This window comes from Eptatretus burgeri, chromosome 3 (genome assembly GCF_056783735.1).
Source record: "Eptatretus burgeri isolate ZD-2024b chromosome 3, Ebu_testis_v1, whole genome shotgun sequence".
NCBI classification, from domain to species: Eukaryota; Metazoa; Chordata; class Myxini; order Myxiniformes; family Myxinidae; genus Eptatretus; species Eptatretus burgeri.
This window is the reverse complement of record NC_140963.1, coordinates 105600474-105620473: the sequence shown is the minus strand read 5'-3', so window position 1 is coordinate 105620473 and position 20000 is coordinate 105600474. Positions and strand designations below refer to the sequence as shown.

Here is a 20000-nt window from a genome sequence, read left to right as displayed (position 1 = left end):
TACAGGCAAGTGAACGATCGGGAAGAGAGGGGGGGGGGGTTGTACAAGTGGTTGTGGGGAACCAGGGAAAATTGTCCCATTTATTAAAGTGTCCCTTTCCCCTTTTCTTGATAATAGGGCCATCTGCCGTTCGGGTTTGGCTTCGGATGCCATCCTGTAACACTTTCGCAAGCCAGCCATAATGGCTGCTTTGATTGCAGACAATATGATGAATATTCCAATTAATTCAGCCAATCCTGTCAATAGGAACCTGAGAATAGCTCCCCCCAGCCTCCAAACAATCCTTGCAACCATGCTCCAAACTTCCACCCTGGATTGTAATCATATTTTGCAGCCTCCTTCCTTGTATGTCCTGCTGGATCATAGAAATAAAATATACCATTTAATGATGTCTGGGGTTCCACAAGATGACTCATTTGCATCCTTATATCTATCCTTGTCCCAGTTATCCCTTCATGTAACAATATTCCTCATTTCAGGTATACAGTGCCTGCGTCCCTTTCATCCCATGTCACACGAGGTGCATAATTATATTTCAGGGTGCTACAAGTGTTTTCCCATACATGACTCTCATGCAATTGGTCCCAATGTTTACCTTTTTCTGCCCTGCGTACCCTGTCAACCCCATTCCTTGTTTCCCCTACTGTCGACCTACCAAACATTCTGCTCTCTGACATTCCCATAATGCCCTCACTATCTATTATTGTCCATATCACGGTTATGCACATGCTAATCAAAGCACTGCCACATGTCATGAACCTCCAGTAACATTTTTTTCAACTTGCAGATTTCCTTTGTTTCTCTTTGACTTTGTGTATCCTCTTGCAATGAGATGTGCAAGTCCATGATTGACAACTACGTGGGTAACCAGCAATACCTGGAAGGGTCCGGTGCAATGCGTCTTCAGGACGTTCCTCCGCGTGAACACCCCGCTGTCCACCCAGTCGCCGGGCTGGATGCCGTGGTGTTCCTCTGCGGCCGGGTCTGGTCACCCTTGTTTGACCTACGAGTCCAATTCTTTCACAACCTTTGTTAGCACAAGAGTTAATCTTCATGTACATAGGTCCATATTTTACAGACATTTTACCAATATTATAATCTAGTGTTGGCTTATCACTTAGAGTGGTGGCCTGGGATCCAAGAGTCCTGAGCTCAAATCCCAATGACCACTGAACCAACCCCAGAGGGCCGACTCAGCCTGTAAATAGGGGCACCACATCAGCGGCACAGCCATGCCCCAACCAATGATGCAACCAACAGCCAAAAGGCATTCCCACCTAAATCCCCTTTTGCTCGTCTGACCACTTTTGTGAGCCAGACGAGCAAGCACCTTTTTTCTCTTACTCCTCACCAATCCAAAATTCCATTCTCCTCATGCATATGTATTATGTAGATGGTTAGAAGTTTAGCTGCAACTTTTTAATGGGCTTGTATATTTAATTAGCGTGGCAGCAGTATTAATCTTAGTGCAATTATGGTGACCAAATACCTTCTGATGAAGGTACTATCGCCCAACCCTCCTGTTTGTAAATCGATAGATCTGAGATGTTGGCCAAGCCACCTCATACAATGACTGCTACTAACAGTTTGAAAATGAATACCCTAAACAAATCAATCAATCCATCCATCAACCTTCAAACCCTCTCCGCTGTCCATCTTTTGAAAAAGTCCTTGCACTTGCCACAGCAAAACGCTGCACATTCCATCTAACTGACTGACCATCGAAGCACTTGCATAAACCCACTTTAAATAAAATCCGTTCCTTGCTCAAAACAAACAAATAGTTTAAACAGGTGTACGAAAATTGTCAAATCACCCGTCAACGCCGAGTCACCAGGCGAATAGCATTCAACTCCCCCTCGAGTACATTCCTCCAATCTCGATTGGAAGCCACGGAATAGGTTTGGAGAAGGAAGTACAGTGCACGGAGAGCACGACTCTTCACAGGTACGTGGCCACGATGATATGAAAACGCGTTTTAAAATACCAACTGACGTTGACGTCAGAAGACGTAACTGAAGATGCAGTGAATTTTGCCTGCCTGAATCGATCAAAGGGTTACACTGGGTTGTTTGCCATTACCTTCCCAGCAGTAGTTTTGGCCAGAATTTCTCTAACATTCACAAACTAATGAAGACAGCACGCCAAGTTCAACGTCCATTCGAGGAATAATTGATTGATCACTCTCCACATTTTGATAACATCTTTATGCACAAATCAAATTTTGGAAACATTTCTCTCACAATGCCAGCGATAGCGAGCCTCCGAAATGGACTTCACTTTCATTTCATCCTCTTCGCTAAGCTGAGATTCAAACACTCAGTGGAGAGGGTTGGCCCATCACATCACACCATTACCTTCACCACCGATGCATATGCTCACCTGAACAAGGCTTGCCCTAAACACAAAAACAAACCCAATTCTGATTTATGACTCAGTCATGTCCCATTGAAGACCTGCACCAAGGACTCATGAGACATGCATGCCTGCTGCCAAATCCTTGACCACACTCCACTTGCACACCCGATCTTGAAATGCACTTTGCCGTTTCAGATCTTATCAAACAAAGCAAATGCATATTTTTGCACACTTTAATTAACTATAAACCATGGAGGTTCAGAATGAACCAATATGAACACAAAACCTCCCTACAGCAATTAACACCAGGAGCTCCACAATCACCCACCCGGTTTGCCAACCAGCATGGCGACCAAAGCAAGACCATTCCACATTCTACCGTGTAATTTTAAAACACCTCCACAAAATCCTCCTCACGGTGCATCCCTCCATTCACATAGCATGCAATCTGTGGAGCAAGGATGCAGTCTTCCCGCCCGGCTCAGTTACGCATGCATTATGTCCACAGCCCACAGGCGTCACACAGAAAATGCTTCTCACCATAGTGAGTGGTTTTTAAATCATTCTAAGCTCATTCAGTTTTTACAACAAAAATATTTCTCATCCAAAACCAGTTTGTCCACGATTTCAAAGACGAGCCGCCTAGAGCTTATTTTCCCCTTTATCTGGCAAAATCTCGCACACGCTCGACAAGCAGGCAAGATAACAGCAGGGTGTGTTCTTGGCTGCCACCTCACCTTTCTCCCCATTATCTAATTTCCCACAAAGATGTTATAATATTCCCATATAAAAACAATTTTGTCGACAAATAAAAGCTCTCAAATGGGATAAATGGGGGCGGGCAGTACTGCTCCTTGAATTATTTTATTTTCCCCCCACACACATTGCCATCACAATCCGTACCTGGGATCTCAGAATGACTTATTATTCCGCCTGGACGACGGGTTAAACAGCTGATTTTGTCTCGCTGGCTGAGATAGCCCCAGCGGTTGGTATGCCGTGGTTGGGGGTGTTAATGGTACTTCCCCCTTATTAGAGCACCCCTGCGATGGCGCTGCAGACCCCGGGGCAGTTGGGCACTCCTGCCCCGATGTTGTGCACACCAGGGTAGTTGGTGAGCCATGTTCCGATAGTTGGCTCAGTGCTGGAGCTGATGCAGCCGCATCCTTAATTTGAGGCTCCGCACCTTTGAGTTGACCCTGAAGAGTTGACCCTGGACAGTTTATGGCATCTCATCAACTCTTCCCACAGATTCTGCACTGCCGGCAGGTCAAACGACCCGCTACGTCATCCTTAAACGTCCATTTCGCCCAGCAATCATTTTTCTCCACTGCCACCATCCCATGTAACTTAAACATTTGGTAAGCAGGTGTATCCCGAAGGAGTTCTTTCCCCTCCTCTCGTTTTCCAGATTTGTTTCCCATTGCTATTGCTGAACCCCTCCTGAAGTTGTTCTCGGGTCCGAATAGGCAGCCTTAGCCATATGCCCTCGGGCCCTCAAACTCCCTGCTCAGAACCTTAAGTAACCGACCTACCCCTTGATAAACAATAAACAGCTCTCTCCAAACATTTACCTTAACCGGTTTTTGGGCGAGGACAAGGGCAGAGGCAGGGATGAGCAAAATCTGGGGTGGAAAGTATCTAATTTATAAACTCCCCAGCACAAAGGCTTACCTTATTCAAATTGGTCACCGGCTTTCTCTTTGATCACCACAGGCTCATCCCCACCTCCACTTCCACTTGTCTCAGCCCCCTGCATCGCTGCGCCAATTGTCGTAAACGTCAATCACCCTTCACCAATGTATGAAGACAGATGTACTTGAGAGAAATGGTGTTTATTGTTTACCAAGGTACGTGCGCACGGAGCACAGCATCCACCAGGATAAATCAATTACAGTAACTGAGTATGTTCGGAGGGTGCCGTCACCGTCAGAGACTGTTCCGTTACCCTCTTATGTACTTGGTTTTATCTTTGGACAAAATGTTTCACATTTTGTCCTTTCAACCTAACCAGCTGCAAGCAGTTGGCTCATTTAATTACAAGAATCGTGAAACATTAGAGATAAAGAGGAAATAACAGTTCACTCCCAAGCCCCACTCCCACAATGCTCCTTTGGATTAACTCAAGGTTAATCATAATGATATTTCTACATACACTGTTCCAATTGTCTTTTTACCCAAGCAGCCAACCAAGAGTATAGTTTGATTAACACCAAGCCTGCAAAAACATGGCTAATAGAAAAAGGTATGATTCCCAACTATACACACACACACACACACACACACACACACACACACACACACACACACACACACACACACACACACACACACACACACACACACACACACACACTCATTCATGAGCTCTGCCAAGGCAAAGAGGTTAAATAAATATTCAAAAAGCATGGGATGATCTAACCAATTAGGAAATGTGATGTATGCAGGACAGCTATTCATTTAATCATCTCACCAACTAAACATCCATCCTCAGTACAAGTGGCAATACACGGCTCCAATGTGTATCAACAAAATACCACAACATCCCAGATTCATCCTTTTTTTCAGCACCACTTGGACCATCGAGAGCAGCATCATGCTGGGAACCATACCTCTTCAAAGTTCAACTTGCAGTCACACCCAGACATGGATTTGTATCACTGCATTTGTATCACAGGCTTGGATATGCCACCACAGCTGGGTCAAAAATAAATAAAATCCCAGAATCCCATTTCAAGCACAAAGTTAACCATGGAGGGACTAGGGCAATATTAAGGCCTAAAAAATTCTGCCCAAGATCAGCATTGCCGATAATGGTAAATTAAAACAAAGATCACCATTCACCACAAAAAAACAAGCTGAAATGAGCTAAGATCCTAGTCCTCTTTATGATGAAATCATAAAAACAAATATGTCATTGTGATATACAGGTTTGCGATAAATTATGTGCTAATGCCTGGCTTGATTCCCACAAACAAAATTCAAATAGGTTGCCTCGTTCCGGAGATAATGGTATAGGCGATTTCCATTAGCGGCGATATTATGACGTCACCATTTTTTCTTGGAAGAATTTCCAAAATCGGAGATGGTAACTGCCTGCACGTGGGCTTTCTGCATATACATGGCAAGTTTCACGAAGATCCAATAAAAACTCTGGGTTATGAAACAAAAAATAGGCATGACGTCATAAAAATTGATGTCAGTGATGTATCATATGTGCGGTAATTCAGCTCTGCTAATGCCCTGTTCGATTCGCGCAAACAGAATTCAAAAAGCTTGCCTAGTTTGAGATTTTTTTTGGCGATTTCCATTAGCGGAGATATTTTGACGTCACAATGTTTTTTTCTCGGAGGAATTTTCAAAATCAGAGATGGTTACTGTCTGCGCGTGGGCTTTCTGCATATACATGGCAAGTTTCACGAAGATCCGATGAAAACTCTGGGTTGTGAAACAAAAAATAGGAATGACGTCATAACCTTTTTTTCTCGGAGGAATTTTCAAATCGGAGATGGTTACTGTCTGCGCGTGGCATTTTTACATATATATGCCAAGTTTCAAGAAGTTTCGATGAAAACTCGGCTGTGAAACAAAAAAGTCCACAAGAAGATGAAGAACAACGCGAGTAAGACTTAGCACCTCCACGAGGATCTAATGATAAACAAAATTCAATGCCCAATAGAAGAAATTCAACCACAAGCAAACAAGAACTCAGGAAGAAGCCGTGCTCAAACAGGCAACGGATCATACTTGTACATTCAAAATACACACCAAGTCCCTTGTTGCACCATTCAAAATGACAAACTTGGGATTTGCACTACTGATTTTATTTTCATGACTTTTGAAGCACAGATACAGATGTCATGTGACGTTCATCACCCTTCTGTTCATACCGATCTTCAGCGTAGTGCAACAGACGAAGCACACTGCATTGGGCACCCATCACAACTTCTAAAAATCCAACAATCCCTCCACAAAACATGGCAAGAAGTCCACGGCAAAATGCAAGACCCACTGGTGGTGTCATGATATCATATCCTTCACAGCTTGTCCAGGTAGTTGTCCAGGGCTGGAATACCCTCCTTGAGGCCTTTTCGCTTGCGGATATCAGCTACGAGCTGTGCTGGGCGGGTGTTTCCATCAAAAGGATCACCGCCAAGTATTTGCCAATGGTCAAACACGCACTGTGGGAAAGCCTGACCACTTGTATTGGAGCGCAGATCGGCTGTGAAACCTGCAAAACAATGTGTTGAGAACAGAATTTAGAACCCATTATATTGTTACGGTTGTTGAAATTCGCATTACACCATAAAGAGTCCTCAGGTGAGATATATCGGTAAGTTCATGTGTAGTTAGCCCAAACCCGTTGTATAGAGGGAATATGTGCGATTCATCCGGGCTGCGACGCTTTGAGTTAGCCATTTTTCTTTCTCTATTGTTATTTTCGACCATTAAGCCGCCAACAACACAAACAGCCACTACCTTTACAACTCCATCCCGCAAACATCGCTTCACCGCCATTCCCAAACCACCACAGAAAACCCCCCACCACCTTCGCCTATCTCCTTCTCCAACCATCGACCACACCACCAGTCAACACCAAACGTCGTGCTGTCCAAGGCCCGTTCGGCAATTGGTGCCGAACGCATCGAGCCGCGAGCGCGAATGGCGGCCTTACCGAGGGAGAAATTCAGATCAGGAAGGCTTCACGCCCCCCTTTTTCTCCGTCCAATGAGCGAGCGTCGGGCGGTATGGCCCCGCCTCCAAGCGCGATGAACGTGGATTCTTTACGAGAGCAATTCGGATCAGAAGAGGTTTACGCCCCCTTTTTGCCGCACCAATGGCTGAACAGAGGGTGGCGTGGTCCCGCCTCCAATCACGTTTTGATCCTGAAATTTGCATATAGGCTCCTCCTGCGGCCTATAAAGACGCGAGCATAAGGCGACTCGAGGAGTTCGCGCGGTTGAGTTGCAGGCGGCTGGTCGGGGCAAGTGAAGAGTTCAAGTTCGAGTCAAGTGAAGACTGCGGTCGGCAACGAGGTTGTGGTGTGGGGGGTTGCTAGTCTCGTCGTGGGGTCCAAGCCAGCCAGCCATTCCCCTCTCCCTGAGCATCAGCAATTTATACCCCCCCCCCCAATCCGCGCTGAGATAGTGCCGGAGGGCCCCATTCCTACCCTACCCTAAACGTGGTGCCAACAAAACTGCTTGTGCGGAGCACGCCGGAGAGGGCTCGCCGACCACGCCAAGGGCACGGAGTCGGGGCGCAGCTGCGCGAACATTGCGGCTTGCCCGCCATCCCGTCACGAGGACGCGGGTAAGACCTTCTCGGTCTCGTGGACCTGGCCGCTCCTCCAGGATCCACGCACATTTGGTCCATGGACCTGTCTGCCTCCTTGCCTGTGAGGGTGGCTCTTTCCTTTGCTTTTTGTACGAGTGATGTGGCGCAGAGTCCCGACAAGTAGAACTGTACAAGTGTTGTAAATGATTGCCCTTTTATTCGGTCGTATTGCATTTGCTTTTTTGCATCTTGTCTTGACTGTAATATACGTGCGTTCCGTAATAAATTTGCATTGCTTGTTGAACTGTTTCCTGCTTTGCTTAGTCTCCTTCCTTTTATTGAATCTCCATCTTGCATCACGTAAAGGGTTCGTAGTGGGTTTCAACATCCCGGTAATTAATCGGAACAGTCAAGGGGAGGACAAAAACTCCGCTCTGTTATCCCTGGAATACGGAACGAACCGCTTAAACGGTTCGTGTCCGGATTCGGCCTGTGGTGTGGTAAAACTCCTTGGTACGCTACTCGCGCGAGTACTGAGGTAAATCGACCTTTCGGCGATCGGACCCTATTTCGCGTGGGTCGAGTGCGGACTGAGTTGTGGTGAGGATAAACCCCCACCCGTGACTGGCTCCAGGCGGTAGTTCCCAGAGGGGTCACGACTGAATTGTCCGTTACGGTGGGCGAGGCGGCCGCTTTTGGCTACGCGCGGTCGATCGCACGCCGGCGGGGGTGAATTCGCAACAATATGTTGGATGGTTCAAGCAATTGCACTCAAAAAGTCTTTAAATAAATAATAAGAAAATAAAAATAAAAATTCATTGAACATGACATTTGGGTCGTACCAAAGGACTCGTTTACAGGAAGATAGGCTTTGACGAGAAACATTGGGGTCCCAGCGACTTGGTTCTCCTCAAAGACGTGACCACGCTTGCGGTTCAGTACACCATAGATGCCCCCGACAACAGCCTCTGGGCACTGAAAACAAACAAACAAACAAAAAAAAAATATGGGTTACATGGATAAAGCTCTTGCACAGGTGGCACCAATAATTAAATGTTCACAATGCAGGGGTGTTGGGACACCTGATTCACAAAAGCAGAATTGCATGGTGCGTGCACACACGACGTTACATTTTCCCCAAATGAGCAGAAAGGTCAATATATCTATAAACTGAAGGCCAGAAAGTTACATTTACGATAGAGAGAACTATAACTGCACACATAGCACATGCCTCCCTCCAACAGGCTGAACACTGAACAACACATTTTGTATTCCACCAACAGGTCAGATCTGAATCCAAACCGTCACCAAAATCGAATTCGCCGTTTGTCACCGAACCAACTCATCCACAACAGATAACTTGCTATGTCTCGTTTTTACCCTATCGCTGAATGGTGAAGAATCACTTGGTGGAGGGGAAAGAGGGAAAAACAACATTTCAAATGCAGATCTCACCAAAATCTAATCAATTAGTCCTCATCACATACCCAACCTGTCCACTAAGTTTCATCTGAATCAGTTTGCAACTTTTTGAGACATCCAGCTCACAGACAAACAGGGGCAAGTAAAAACAACCTTCTCCCATTTTTGGTGGTGGAGGCAATAATAATAATAAAAAATCTGCGAGCTCCCAAACACACCTGTATCTCCACCAAATAGACTGGTTCGAGCAGACGAGGAGACGCAGTCAGCAAAGATGCATAGAGGACACGGCGGGCCGTGGGGATGATTTGGCCACCACCGCGGTGGATTGCGTCCGCGTGCAATGTCACATCGTGAATATCGAAGCGCACACCACGTACGTTTTCATCACAAAGCACACCCTGAAAGCACATGTTGTGAATCACAGCCAAAATAAATTGTATCTGCAAGGACAGGCGGAGGAAGGTATTTTGAAAATGAGGTGAAAATGGTTGAAGGGAAACACACCTCTTTGGTTGCCCACTGGAAGCCAGCAACCACACTGTCCTTTATCTCGTTCAGGTATTGCACACCTTTTGTAACATCTACAAGCAAGTTTGGGCCCATGCCATCGGGGCCAAAAGCCCAGATCTTGCGAGCCTCTGCCACCTCCCAGTTGTAAGTTTCCACGAGATAACGTGCACGCTGCTTCAGTTCTTGGCGCGTTGTTACTTCCCCCTTGTCTATATCCTCGGCCAGCCCGTCAGCCATGGGCTTTGCTTTCATGTACAGCCGGTTGTGTTTGTTTGGGGACTTTGAGAGGCACAACTGTGACGACTCATCCATGACAGTCTCACGATACGAGACTACAGGATCAGATTTCTGTGGAAAAACAAAAGCAGCACTCATTTGTCATGGCTGCTGTTGACACCATACCATTTGTTCCAGGTTCGGACGCCAAAGGGGCGATGTCCAGATTACCTTGAGTGGAATACCGGCGTGGTCCTCCTCCAGGTCCTTGAGGCAAATCTCCAGATGCAGTTCTCCAGCTCCAGCAATGATGTGCTCACCAGATTCTTCAATAATGCACTACGAAAAAAAAAAAGAAGTCATGACAAACTGCACCGTCAACATAAATAGTTTCACCAATAACCCGGAAAATTGTTCATTTTAATTTATGAATTGCAACAGCTCAAAACAAAACAAATAAATAAATAAAAAAATTTAAGGTCTGGGTCCCTTCATGCAACAATCATTATACATACCTGCACCATAGGGTCAGATTTAGCAAGTCGCTTCAGACCTTCCACCAGCTTGGGCAAGTCCGATGCATTCTTTGCTTCGACAGCCACTCGCACCACAGGACTGACACTGAACTTCATCACCTGCATATACATACACAGGACGCCTGAGTGATGAAACAAGTGTTCGCTTTCCATCCAATCTACATTTGCAGTAAAGGGTTCAATTCAGATTCCAAAACATAGTTTGCTTCCATCCAGCAAACTCAATACTCATACTAAGTACCCTCATGTTGTGTGCGTGTTCGAAGGTGGTGATGGTGCCGGTTTTAACGAGGAATTGATCCACACCAACCAAACCGACTATGTTTCCACAAGGCACGTCATCAATCGGCTCAATGTAACGACCCATCATGAGAATGGTTCTGAAAAGAGATTGTGAGACTGGTTTCAAGCACAACTGAGACTTAATGGCAACCATTCTTTAACAAATAAAAACAATATTTGCCGAGCAGATGAAGTATGCTTGTTGCATCCAGCACTATTAAACACCAGCTTGTTTCGTAACCCATCGACGACACAAAACCCCACGAAGGTAGTCACGTTTTCACCCCTTTGTTTGTCTGCAGTATCTCAAAAAGTTGGACGGGTTCAGATGAAATTTGGTGGAGAGGATGGATGTGTGACAAGGACAGATTATATTTTGGTGAAGATCCGGATACTAGAATTTTTAAAGCGATTCTTCACCATTGAGAGATAGGACTAAACCGATATATTGCATGACGTTTCAAAAATAATAATAATTACGGATGGATTCGGACGAAACTTGATGGACAGGATGGATGTGTAACGAGGATGAATTGATTCGATTTTGGTGAAGATCGGGATACGAGAATTATTAACTTTCAAAGTGATTTTTCACCATTAAGAGATGGTGCTAAAAACAATTTGTGGCATGCTATTTCAAAAAGTTATTGGGTTTGATATGTTCCACTGGATCAGGCATTGTGTGGCAGAGGTATGCGCTCTACTGAGTGCCCTTCTAGTTTCACGTGGTTTTGCCAAGCTTGGCTTGCATTAAAAAAATAAATGTTACAAGTCATCCGCTTGAGGGATGCATTTTGGCATCCTTGCCATTATGGGTTTTAATATTGTAAACCCCTTCATTGTAAAAAACAAAAACCTTGATTTCAAATTTTAACTGTCATCACCACATCTTTTGAAAGAAAGAAGAAAAAAAAGGTGGGGGAGGGGATAATGTTATCTGCTCCGTCCGTCCATCACACCAACTCCTCTTAAGCAGTTTGGCAGAAATTCACCCAACTTAGTAGTTTATAATCACATGACAAGAAGCTGCAAGAGCAGCATCATCATTTTGGCCCTACCCCCCCCCCCCCCCGGGCTGGGATCAAAAGGTTCAAATACCAAGAAATGGAATGAGGCAAAATAATTGATGAAACTTTGTATTTGCAATCAACATTGGGAGATGCATGAAATAAGAAACGAATTTTTGGATTTTATCCCCAGTAAAGGGGGGTGATGGAGAAGGAACTCAGGATGATGTGGATCAAAAATGAAAAAAAAAAATTAAAAAATTTTTGATATTGGTTCAATCCTTTGTCATCTTTCAACTTCACTTTAGGTGGGAAGCATGGGGATTTGTCACGGTGCACCATCGGCTTTGCTCTGGTTTCATCTAAATTTGTCTGTTTTAAATATCACGCGATATTATAATGAACAAGTGGAGGTACTATTAAAGTACACAATCACCATCTATATATATAAAGTTGAAAGTGTGTCTGTCTGTCTGTCTGTGTGTGTGTTTCTCTGTGACCTATGCACGCGAAAAGTACTGGACTGATCCTCACCAAACTTCACATGCTGACAGAACATGCACCCGGGAGTGTCCCGATGTAAAAGAATTGTACTTCCGACTTCCGGTTTCCGAATTATGATGTCATTACCTGATTTCATAACGTTAATTTTTCAAGTTCAGCCGATTGACATGGGGCAAACGCCATTTGCAATAGAATGACAAAAAATAATGCTACAGTCAATTGAAGACAATGACTTCTGACTTCCCGGTTTCCGAATTTTGACTTATGCATTCGACACACTTTTCGTAACGTTAATTTTTCAAGTTCAGCCGATTGACATGGGGCCAATGCTATTTGCAATAGAATGAAAAAAAAATAGTGCTACAGTTAATTCCGAATTCCCGTTTCCGAATTATGACTTATGCATTCGACACACTTATGATAGGCCCTATTCACATCAACAAATGCCTCTTTTAATGCAAGATTAACACAAATCATATTTTATTGTACATACAGGTAGTGGTCGACTTACGACCACGTTCGGTTCCGACCGACCAATCGTAAGTCGATTTGGTCGTAAGTCGACCAACCTTTATTTATAGTGTATAGGCCTATGCAAAAATTACCGTATGTATATTATACCGTATCCAGTACACACCAGATATGTTCAATGAGGCTCTGATATACATTGAAGATTTGGTATTATACATGAGCGGGAAAGATTTAACTAAGTGGGGACTTCCCGCTTCTAATAGGTCTGAAAGCGCAACCATCAGTAGAGAATGGTTCCATGAAACAAACTGCAACACAGATACTCTCGCAAAGTTTGTTTCTGACAATGAGCTGCTTCTGGTGCAGGATCAGAGTAATGCATATGAACTGATTTCTGAAGCGGTTCAAGAGGGTAGTGGTGTGATATTTTTCTTGGATGCCCCAGGTCGTACTGGCAAAACATTTGTCCTCAACCTTTTGCTTGCTAAGATGAGGAGCCAGAAAAAGATCGCATTGGCCGTTGCTTCATCCGGTATAGCCGCAACACTACTTTCAGATGGCCGCACAGCGCATTTTGCTTTCAAATTGCCTCTCAACTTAGCGACAATGGAATATCCAGTTTTTGGCATTGGCAAACAAACTGAAGCAGAAAAAGTGCTGAAGAATTGCGACCTCATAGTTTGGGATGAAGGTACGATGTCGTCTAAGGATGCATTCGAAGCATTAGATAGAACTATGCGAGATTTAAGAGGAGTAGACCTGCCAATAGGTGGAGTTACGCTGGTTATTTCTGGCGATTTCAGACAAACTTTACCTGTAGTACCCCGTGGCACTCCAGCTGATGAAATGAAAGCCAGTATAAAATCTTCATACCTCTGGACATTCGTACAAACTATCCATCTAACAACAAATATGAGGGTCAAATTATATGGTGATTTAGATGCTGGCAATTTCGCATAATTACTTCTCAAACTTGGAAATGGTGAAATCCCGAACACAAATGATGTAATATCTATTCCCGATGACTGTGGTACAATAGTTTCATCTATGGAAGAATTAGAGACTCATGTGTATCCCAATTTAGTGACCAATTACAAAACCATACAGTGGCTCTGTGAAAGAACAATCCTGGCTCCACTTAATGAAACAGTCCGTGTAATAAACCATCAGTTATTACAAGTAGTTCCAAGCGAACAACAGAGTCACAAGTCTATTGACACCACACTGGATACTGAGCAAGCCATACATTATCCCACAGAATTTCTAAACTCATTGGAATAACCAGGATTGCCTCCGTACAATCTGTCATTAAAAGTTGGATGCCCTATTATGTTATTACGTAATCTAGATGCACTAAAACTTTGCAACGGAACGAAACTGATTGTGAAAAGACTACTACCACATGTAATTGAGGCCACTATCATGACAGGATGTGCGAAAGGAGAAGATGTATTCATTCCGAGAATTCCACTCATTCCATCAAATTCAACGATTGAATTTAAGAGACTACAATTTCCTGTATGCCTGTGCTTTGCGATGTCTATCAATAAGGCACAAGGACAGTCATTGAAAGTAGCAGGGGTGGAATTATCCACTCCTTGCTTTTCCCATGGTCAGCTATATGTGGGATGCTCCAGAGTGGGATCATCGGAGTCTTTATTCATATTGGCCCCAGAGGGGAAGACATCAAATATTGTTTATCCTCGAGCACTCCACTAAAATTATTGAGCTACTTCAGTTATTTCATAAACGGGAATAGGATGTGCGATGAAGGAAATACATGTTGCTGGTGAAAAATAAAAATGGTGGTGGGAAATAAAATAAAAAAAATGGTGGTGGTGGTGGTTTGTATATATATACATATTACAGATATAAATAGAATGGTGATGGCGTATGGCGTATGTGTATAATATTTTATAATTAAATGGTTATGGGCTATGTAGATATTTTATATAATGGTTATGGGCGTAGGTACATTGCAACTTCGTATACATGATATAACAATTTTTTTATCAGGATAACAGACGTAAATAAATCAAATACGCTGGGCCAGGCTGGGTTATGCCCGACGTATAAATGAAGTCGCAAATGATGACATGAAACCAGCCTCACAATGTTGAGGCATTATGGTTTTTATCTGATGCGGCAATAAATCTTAACATTTTTGAACTCGAGTCTTCTGCATATAAAACATGTCGGGGAAAATATAATATTATAGTGGTGATGAAAAAAAAAAAAATGGTGGCAGCCTCTACAATTTTACAATTAACTGACGTACTCCTTCAGACCCGCCGCCATCCACGGGATTCCTGTGCGGAGCACGGGTATCCCTGTGAGTTCCAAATAAACGACAAATACTCCAATGCGCGACATTGCCGGGACACCTTCGGCAGCCAGCGATGCCGCATTGCAGCACACGGAGACGGAATTGGGAAGAAAAAGTGAACAATAATAAATCAACTGCATAATTAAAATAAATAATAATCTTAAAATAATTAATTTCCTAATAGTATATCAAAACCACCATTTCATCCAAAACAAACTTTAAAAATTAAGCAATTAATAAACTAAAAATACCATTTCTAGCCAAATCACTTGTTCACCATCAAGTCCAGATATCAGCTTCATAGGTTAAAAGGTGCCTGAGATATTTCCCAGAGGAGAAAGAAAATAAGGAATAAATAAATCGATAATTAATTTAAAAAAAAAAATTTTTAAATACCATTTTTGCCAAAGCACATTTTTACTTTTGCCCAAATTTCAATTTCCGAGCTCAGAGGGTGGCTGAGGTATCGCCCGGACAAACAAAAAAAAACAAAGAAAGAGTAAAAACTGAGTACTACCTTCACCAAAATCGAATCGGCTTCTTGTCGTCACCCTAACCAACTCTCCCACCTTGTTTGGTCACATCTTGTCCACAACTTTTTGAGATCATACTATGCATAGTTTTTAGCCCCATCTCTCAATGATGAAGAATCACTTAAATTCTCGTAACTAGATTTGAAACTTCACCAAAATTGAATCAATTAAAATTGAAAACATGTCCACAAATTTGATACATCAAGCAATATTGTTTCTAGCCCCATTTCTCAATAGTGAAGAATCAGTTTAAAATTAAATAATTCTCATATCCAGATTTGGATCTTCAACAAAATTGAATTAATTCTTCCGAGTGACATTCCCAGCCTTTCCACAAAGTTTGGTGTGAATCCACCCATAACCTTGAGATTTTGTGCTATACAGTGGGGAGAACAAGTATTTGATACACTGCCGATTTTGCAGGTTTTCCCACTTACAAAGCACGTAGAAGTCTGTAATTTTTATCATAGGTACACTTCAACTGTGAAAGACGGAATCTAAAACAAAAATCCTGAAAATCACATTGTATGATTTTTAAAAATAATTAATTTGCATTTTATTGCACGAAATAAGTATTTGATCACTGACCAACCAGTAAGAATTCCGGCTCTAACAGACCTGTTAGTTTTGTCTTTAAGAAGCCCTCCCATTCTCCACTCATTACCTGTATTAACTGCACCTGTTTGAACTCATTATCTGCATAAAAGACAGCTGTCCACACTCAATCAGACTCCAACCTCTCCACAATGGGCAAGACCAGAGAGCTGTCTAAGGACATCAGGGACAAAATTGTAGACTTGCACAAGGCTGGGATGGGCTACAGGACAATAGGCAAGCAACTTGGTGAAAAGGCAACAACTGTTGGCACAATTATTAGAAAATGGAAGAAGTTCAAGATAACAGTCAATCTCCATCGGTCTGGGGCTCCATGCAAGATCTCACCTCGTGAAGCCTCAATGATCATGAGAAAGGTGAGGGATCAGCCCAGAACTACAGGCAGGACCTGGTCAATGACCTGAAGAGCTGGGACCACAGTATCAAAGAAAACCATAAATAACACACTACGCCGTCATGGATTAAAATCCTGCAGCGCACGCAAGGTCCCTCTGCTCAAGCCAGCGCATGTCCAGGCCCGTCTGAAGTTTGCCAAGGACCATCTGGATGATCCAGGAGGAATGGGAGAAGGTCATGTGATCTGATGAGACCAAAATAGAGCTTTTTGGTTTAAACTCCACTTGCTGTGTTTGGAGGAAGGAGGATGAGTACAACCCCAAGAACACCATCCCAACCGTGAAGCATGGAGGTGGAAACATCATTCTTTGGGGATGCTTTTCTGCAAAGGGGACAGGACAACTGCACCGTATTGAGGGGAGGATGAATGGGGCCATGTATCACGAGATCTTGGCCAACAACCTCCTTCCCTCAAGAGCTTTGAAGATGGGGCGTGGCTGGGTCTTCCAGCATGACAACGACCCGAAACAGCCAGGGCAACTAAGGAGTGGCTCCGTAAGAAGCATCTCAAGGTCCTGGAGTGGCCTAGCCAGTCTCCAGACCTGAACCCAATAGAAAATCTTTGGAGGGAGCTGAAAGTCTGTGTTGCCCAGCGACAGCCCCAAAACCTGAAGGATCTGGAGAAGATCTGTATGGAGGAGTGGGCCAAAATCCCTGCTGCAGTCTGTGCAAACCTGGTTAAGAACTACAGGAAACGTCTGATCTCTGTACCAAATATTAAGTTCTGTTTTTCTGATGTATCAAATACTTATTTCATGCAATAAAATGCAAATTAATTATTTTAAAAAATCATACAATGCGATTTTCAGGATTATTGTTTTTGATTCAGTCTTTCACAGTTGAAGTGGACCTAAGATAAAAATTACAGACCTCTACGTGCTTTGTAAGTGGGAAAACCTGCAAAATCGGCAGTGTATCAAATACTTGGTCTCCTCACTGTACATAGTTTTGGGCACCATCTCAAAATGGTGAAGAAACACTTTGAAAGATTCGCAGATTTGGATCCAGATCTATTAAGGCTAATTAAATTAAGGCCCAGTCACACCTTGACGTTTTCACCAGCGATGGCAACGTATTAAAATTTATGTAAAACGCTGGCTTACGTTGAACTTTTGATGTTTTCTTTTAAAGATTTGGACGTATTCATAGCAACTTGGTCTTATGTATAACGCATTAGTAACGGACACAGAACGTTTCGTTATAGATAACTTATACCAACGAATGCTGAACCTGTTGTCGGCCTACACAACCTATGCCCAACGATAGTCTAACTTATGCATAGCGCGTTGCACGCATCGCCGACGATGTCGTGACGTAGCCTATTAAAAGGCTGACACACAACGATTCGAATCATAACTGCCGTAGAAATGGAAGTGTCAACATCGCAGTCACACCTTGGCGATCTTGCCAGCGTATGCCGACCTAAGGAAAATGTGTCTAAAACGTTGGGGCACGTCAAATACGGTACGAGTAAGTTTGGTATACATGAGTAGAACGCTAAAGTACGCGATCATACGTCGTAGTAAGTAGAGTACGTCAATAAATTTTAAACATGTTCAAAATTTTACGACGTACTTGGCGTATGACACACGTTCCGCATGCGATGGGGATAAGTTGTACACACGATATGCGGACGCTTACACACGTCCACAAAGGCTACTCATAAGTCGAAACACATCGCGGTAATGTCTTTTTTACGCGAAACTTATTTCTAACTTATGTTTGACGTGCTTTGAACCAATTCTTTACATAGTCCCAACACACATCGACGTATGTAGACGTATTCCAATGACGTCTTCCGGTCGACAAAAAAAAAACAAATGAACGTGTTTCTAACTTACAACTGCCATATAAAGACGCGTTCCCAGCGATTTTGGGAATTGGTATATAAAAATGGTGCTCATGAAAGGGGAACCCAACAGTGTTCGAGTCCTTTTTGAGTCGATGTCAATGTCAGCAGTAACAGTATCAGTATTAGTAGTAGTTTGTTCATGTTGGCAGTAGTAGGTGAGTGTGAGGGGGAGGGTGTGGGTTATGATGGATCCTCCTTGCGTCCGCGTGTCCACGGGTAGGAGACATCTTTGCACCATTGTTCGAAGTTCTTCGCGGCTAATTTTTATGGGGCTTTTTCAACAATGAGCTATGGCTTGGTTTTACGATTTAGGTCTATTCATAACGGGTTGGACAAATGCACAATGAACTAATAATGTGCATAGAGCGCTTCGATAACTTATAGATACGGTATAGCAACAAATAATTATCGTGTAGCCGGCGTTCACAAACTATGCCCAACGATAGCCTAACTTATCCATATCGTGCGGCAGTTTATCTTTGCTGGTGACGTGGGGTTTGCTATTCATAGGCTGGCACTCAACAATTTAAATGGCTGCATCTCCACTATTGAAAGTAGACGCTTGCGCTCAACAATTGGATATATATATATATATTTTTTTTTTTTTTTTTTTTTTAAACACTCAACGACTTTTAAACGGTACCACTCAGCTATTTTCATTTTTTACAATGAACGATTTAAATTGCTGTCACTCGCCTTTGTTTTTTGACGCTGGCGCTCGGAAATTTTAATCGTTTCTATTGAACGTGCTAAATCGCTCAAACTCCACTATTGAATGTAGGCGCTTGCGCTCAACAATTGGATTTTTTTTTTCTCCACTCAACGACTTTTAAACGGTACCACAAAACTATTTTCATTGTTCACAATGAACGATTTCAATTGCTGTCACTCGCCTTTGGAAATTTGAAGCGTTTCTTCTGAACGTGTTAAAACGCTCAAACTCGACTATTTTAAATAGACGCTGCCGATGGACAATTGGAATCATAGCCAAGCTAGACATCGAAGTGTGAACATCCTCGTCATGCCAAAGAAAAGTTTGAAGAATGCTGCAAATAAGTGTCCTGGCCGTGGACGCTGACGCAAGGACGATCCATTATACCGACGTCTTTCAGCCTATGAGTAACTTAAAAGTAAAGTCTGTCGACGTGTGGCAACGATCGCGTAACGTGCCAACAACACGTTAATCATAGGTTAGAAATAAGTTTCGGGTCCGCTAAACATTACCTCGGCGTGTCTCAACTTACAAGTAGCATGTGTTGACGTCTGTCAACGATCACAGACTGTGCATACAACTTGTGGCCAGCGTAGCGGAACGTGTGAGTCATACGCCGGCATACGTCGTGAAATTTCAAGCATGCAAAAATTTGAGGACAACCGAAAAGTACAACGTTTAAAGCCAGCGTACAACGACGTATGGCAGTGTTTTTCAGCGTGCTCTCAATGTTATCAAAACTTACCCATAATGTATTCAACGTGTGCCAGCGTTTTAGAAAAAAATTTTCAAAAATCGGCATACGTTGGCTAAAACGTCAAGGTGTGACTGGGCCTTTAAGGGTTGCTGCCCTTGGCCGGTCACCAACATACACAAAAAAAATTCAGATGAATTTCTTGAAAACTGTGGCCAAAATCGTGACAAAGACAGACAGACAGACAGACAAACACTACAGACCAAAATTTAATTTTATTTGTCCCCGC

The 20000-nt window shown here is 43.3% G+C and overlaps 1 protein-coding gene across 1 annotated transcript in view; it reads right to left on the bottom strand.

Moving 5' to 3' along the window:
* Positions 1 to 6160: 6160 nt before the first annotated feature.
* The window catches only part of EEF2 (eukaryotic translation elongation factor 2), a 34240-nt gene continuing 20400 nt past the window's right edge, over positions 6161 to 20000 (bottom strand). The window contains exons 10-16 of the mRNA XM_085874817.1: positions 10561 to 10699; positions 10299 to 10418; positions 10015 to 10122; positions 9562 to 9915; positions 9273 to 9455; positions 8475 to 8607; positions 6161 to 6589 (exon numbers count right to left, since the gene is read on the bottom strand). Coding sequence (XP_085730943.1) covers positions 6396 to 6589; positions 8475 to 8607; positions 9273 to 9455; positions 9562 to 9915; positions 10015 to 10122; positions 10299 to 10418; positions 10561 to 10699 — 1231 coding nt within the window. The 3' untranslated portion in view covers positions 6161 to 6395. The remainder of the gene's footprint in view (positions 6590 to 8474; positions 8608 to 9272; positions 9456 to 9561; positions 9916 to 10014; positions 10123 to 10298; positions 10419 to 10560; positions 10700 to 20000) is intronic.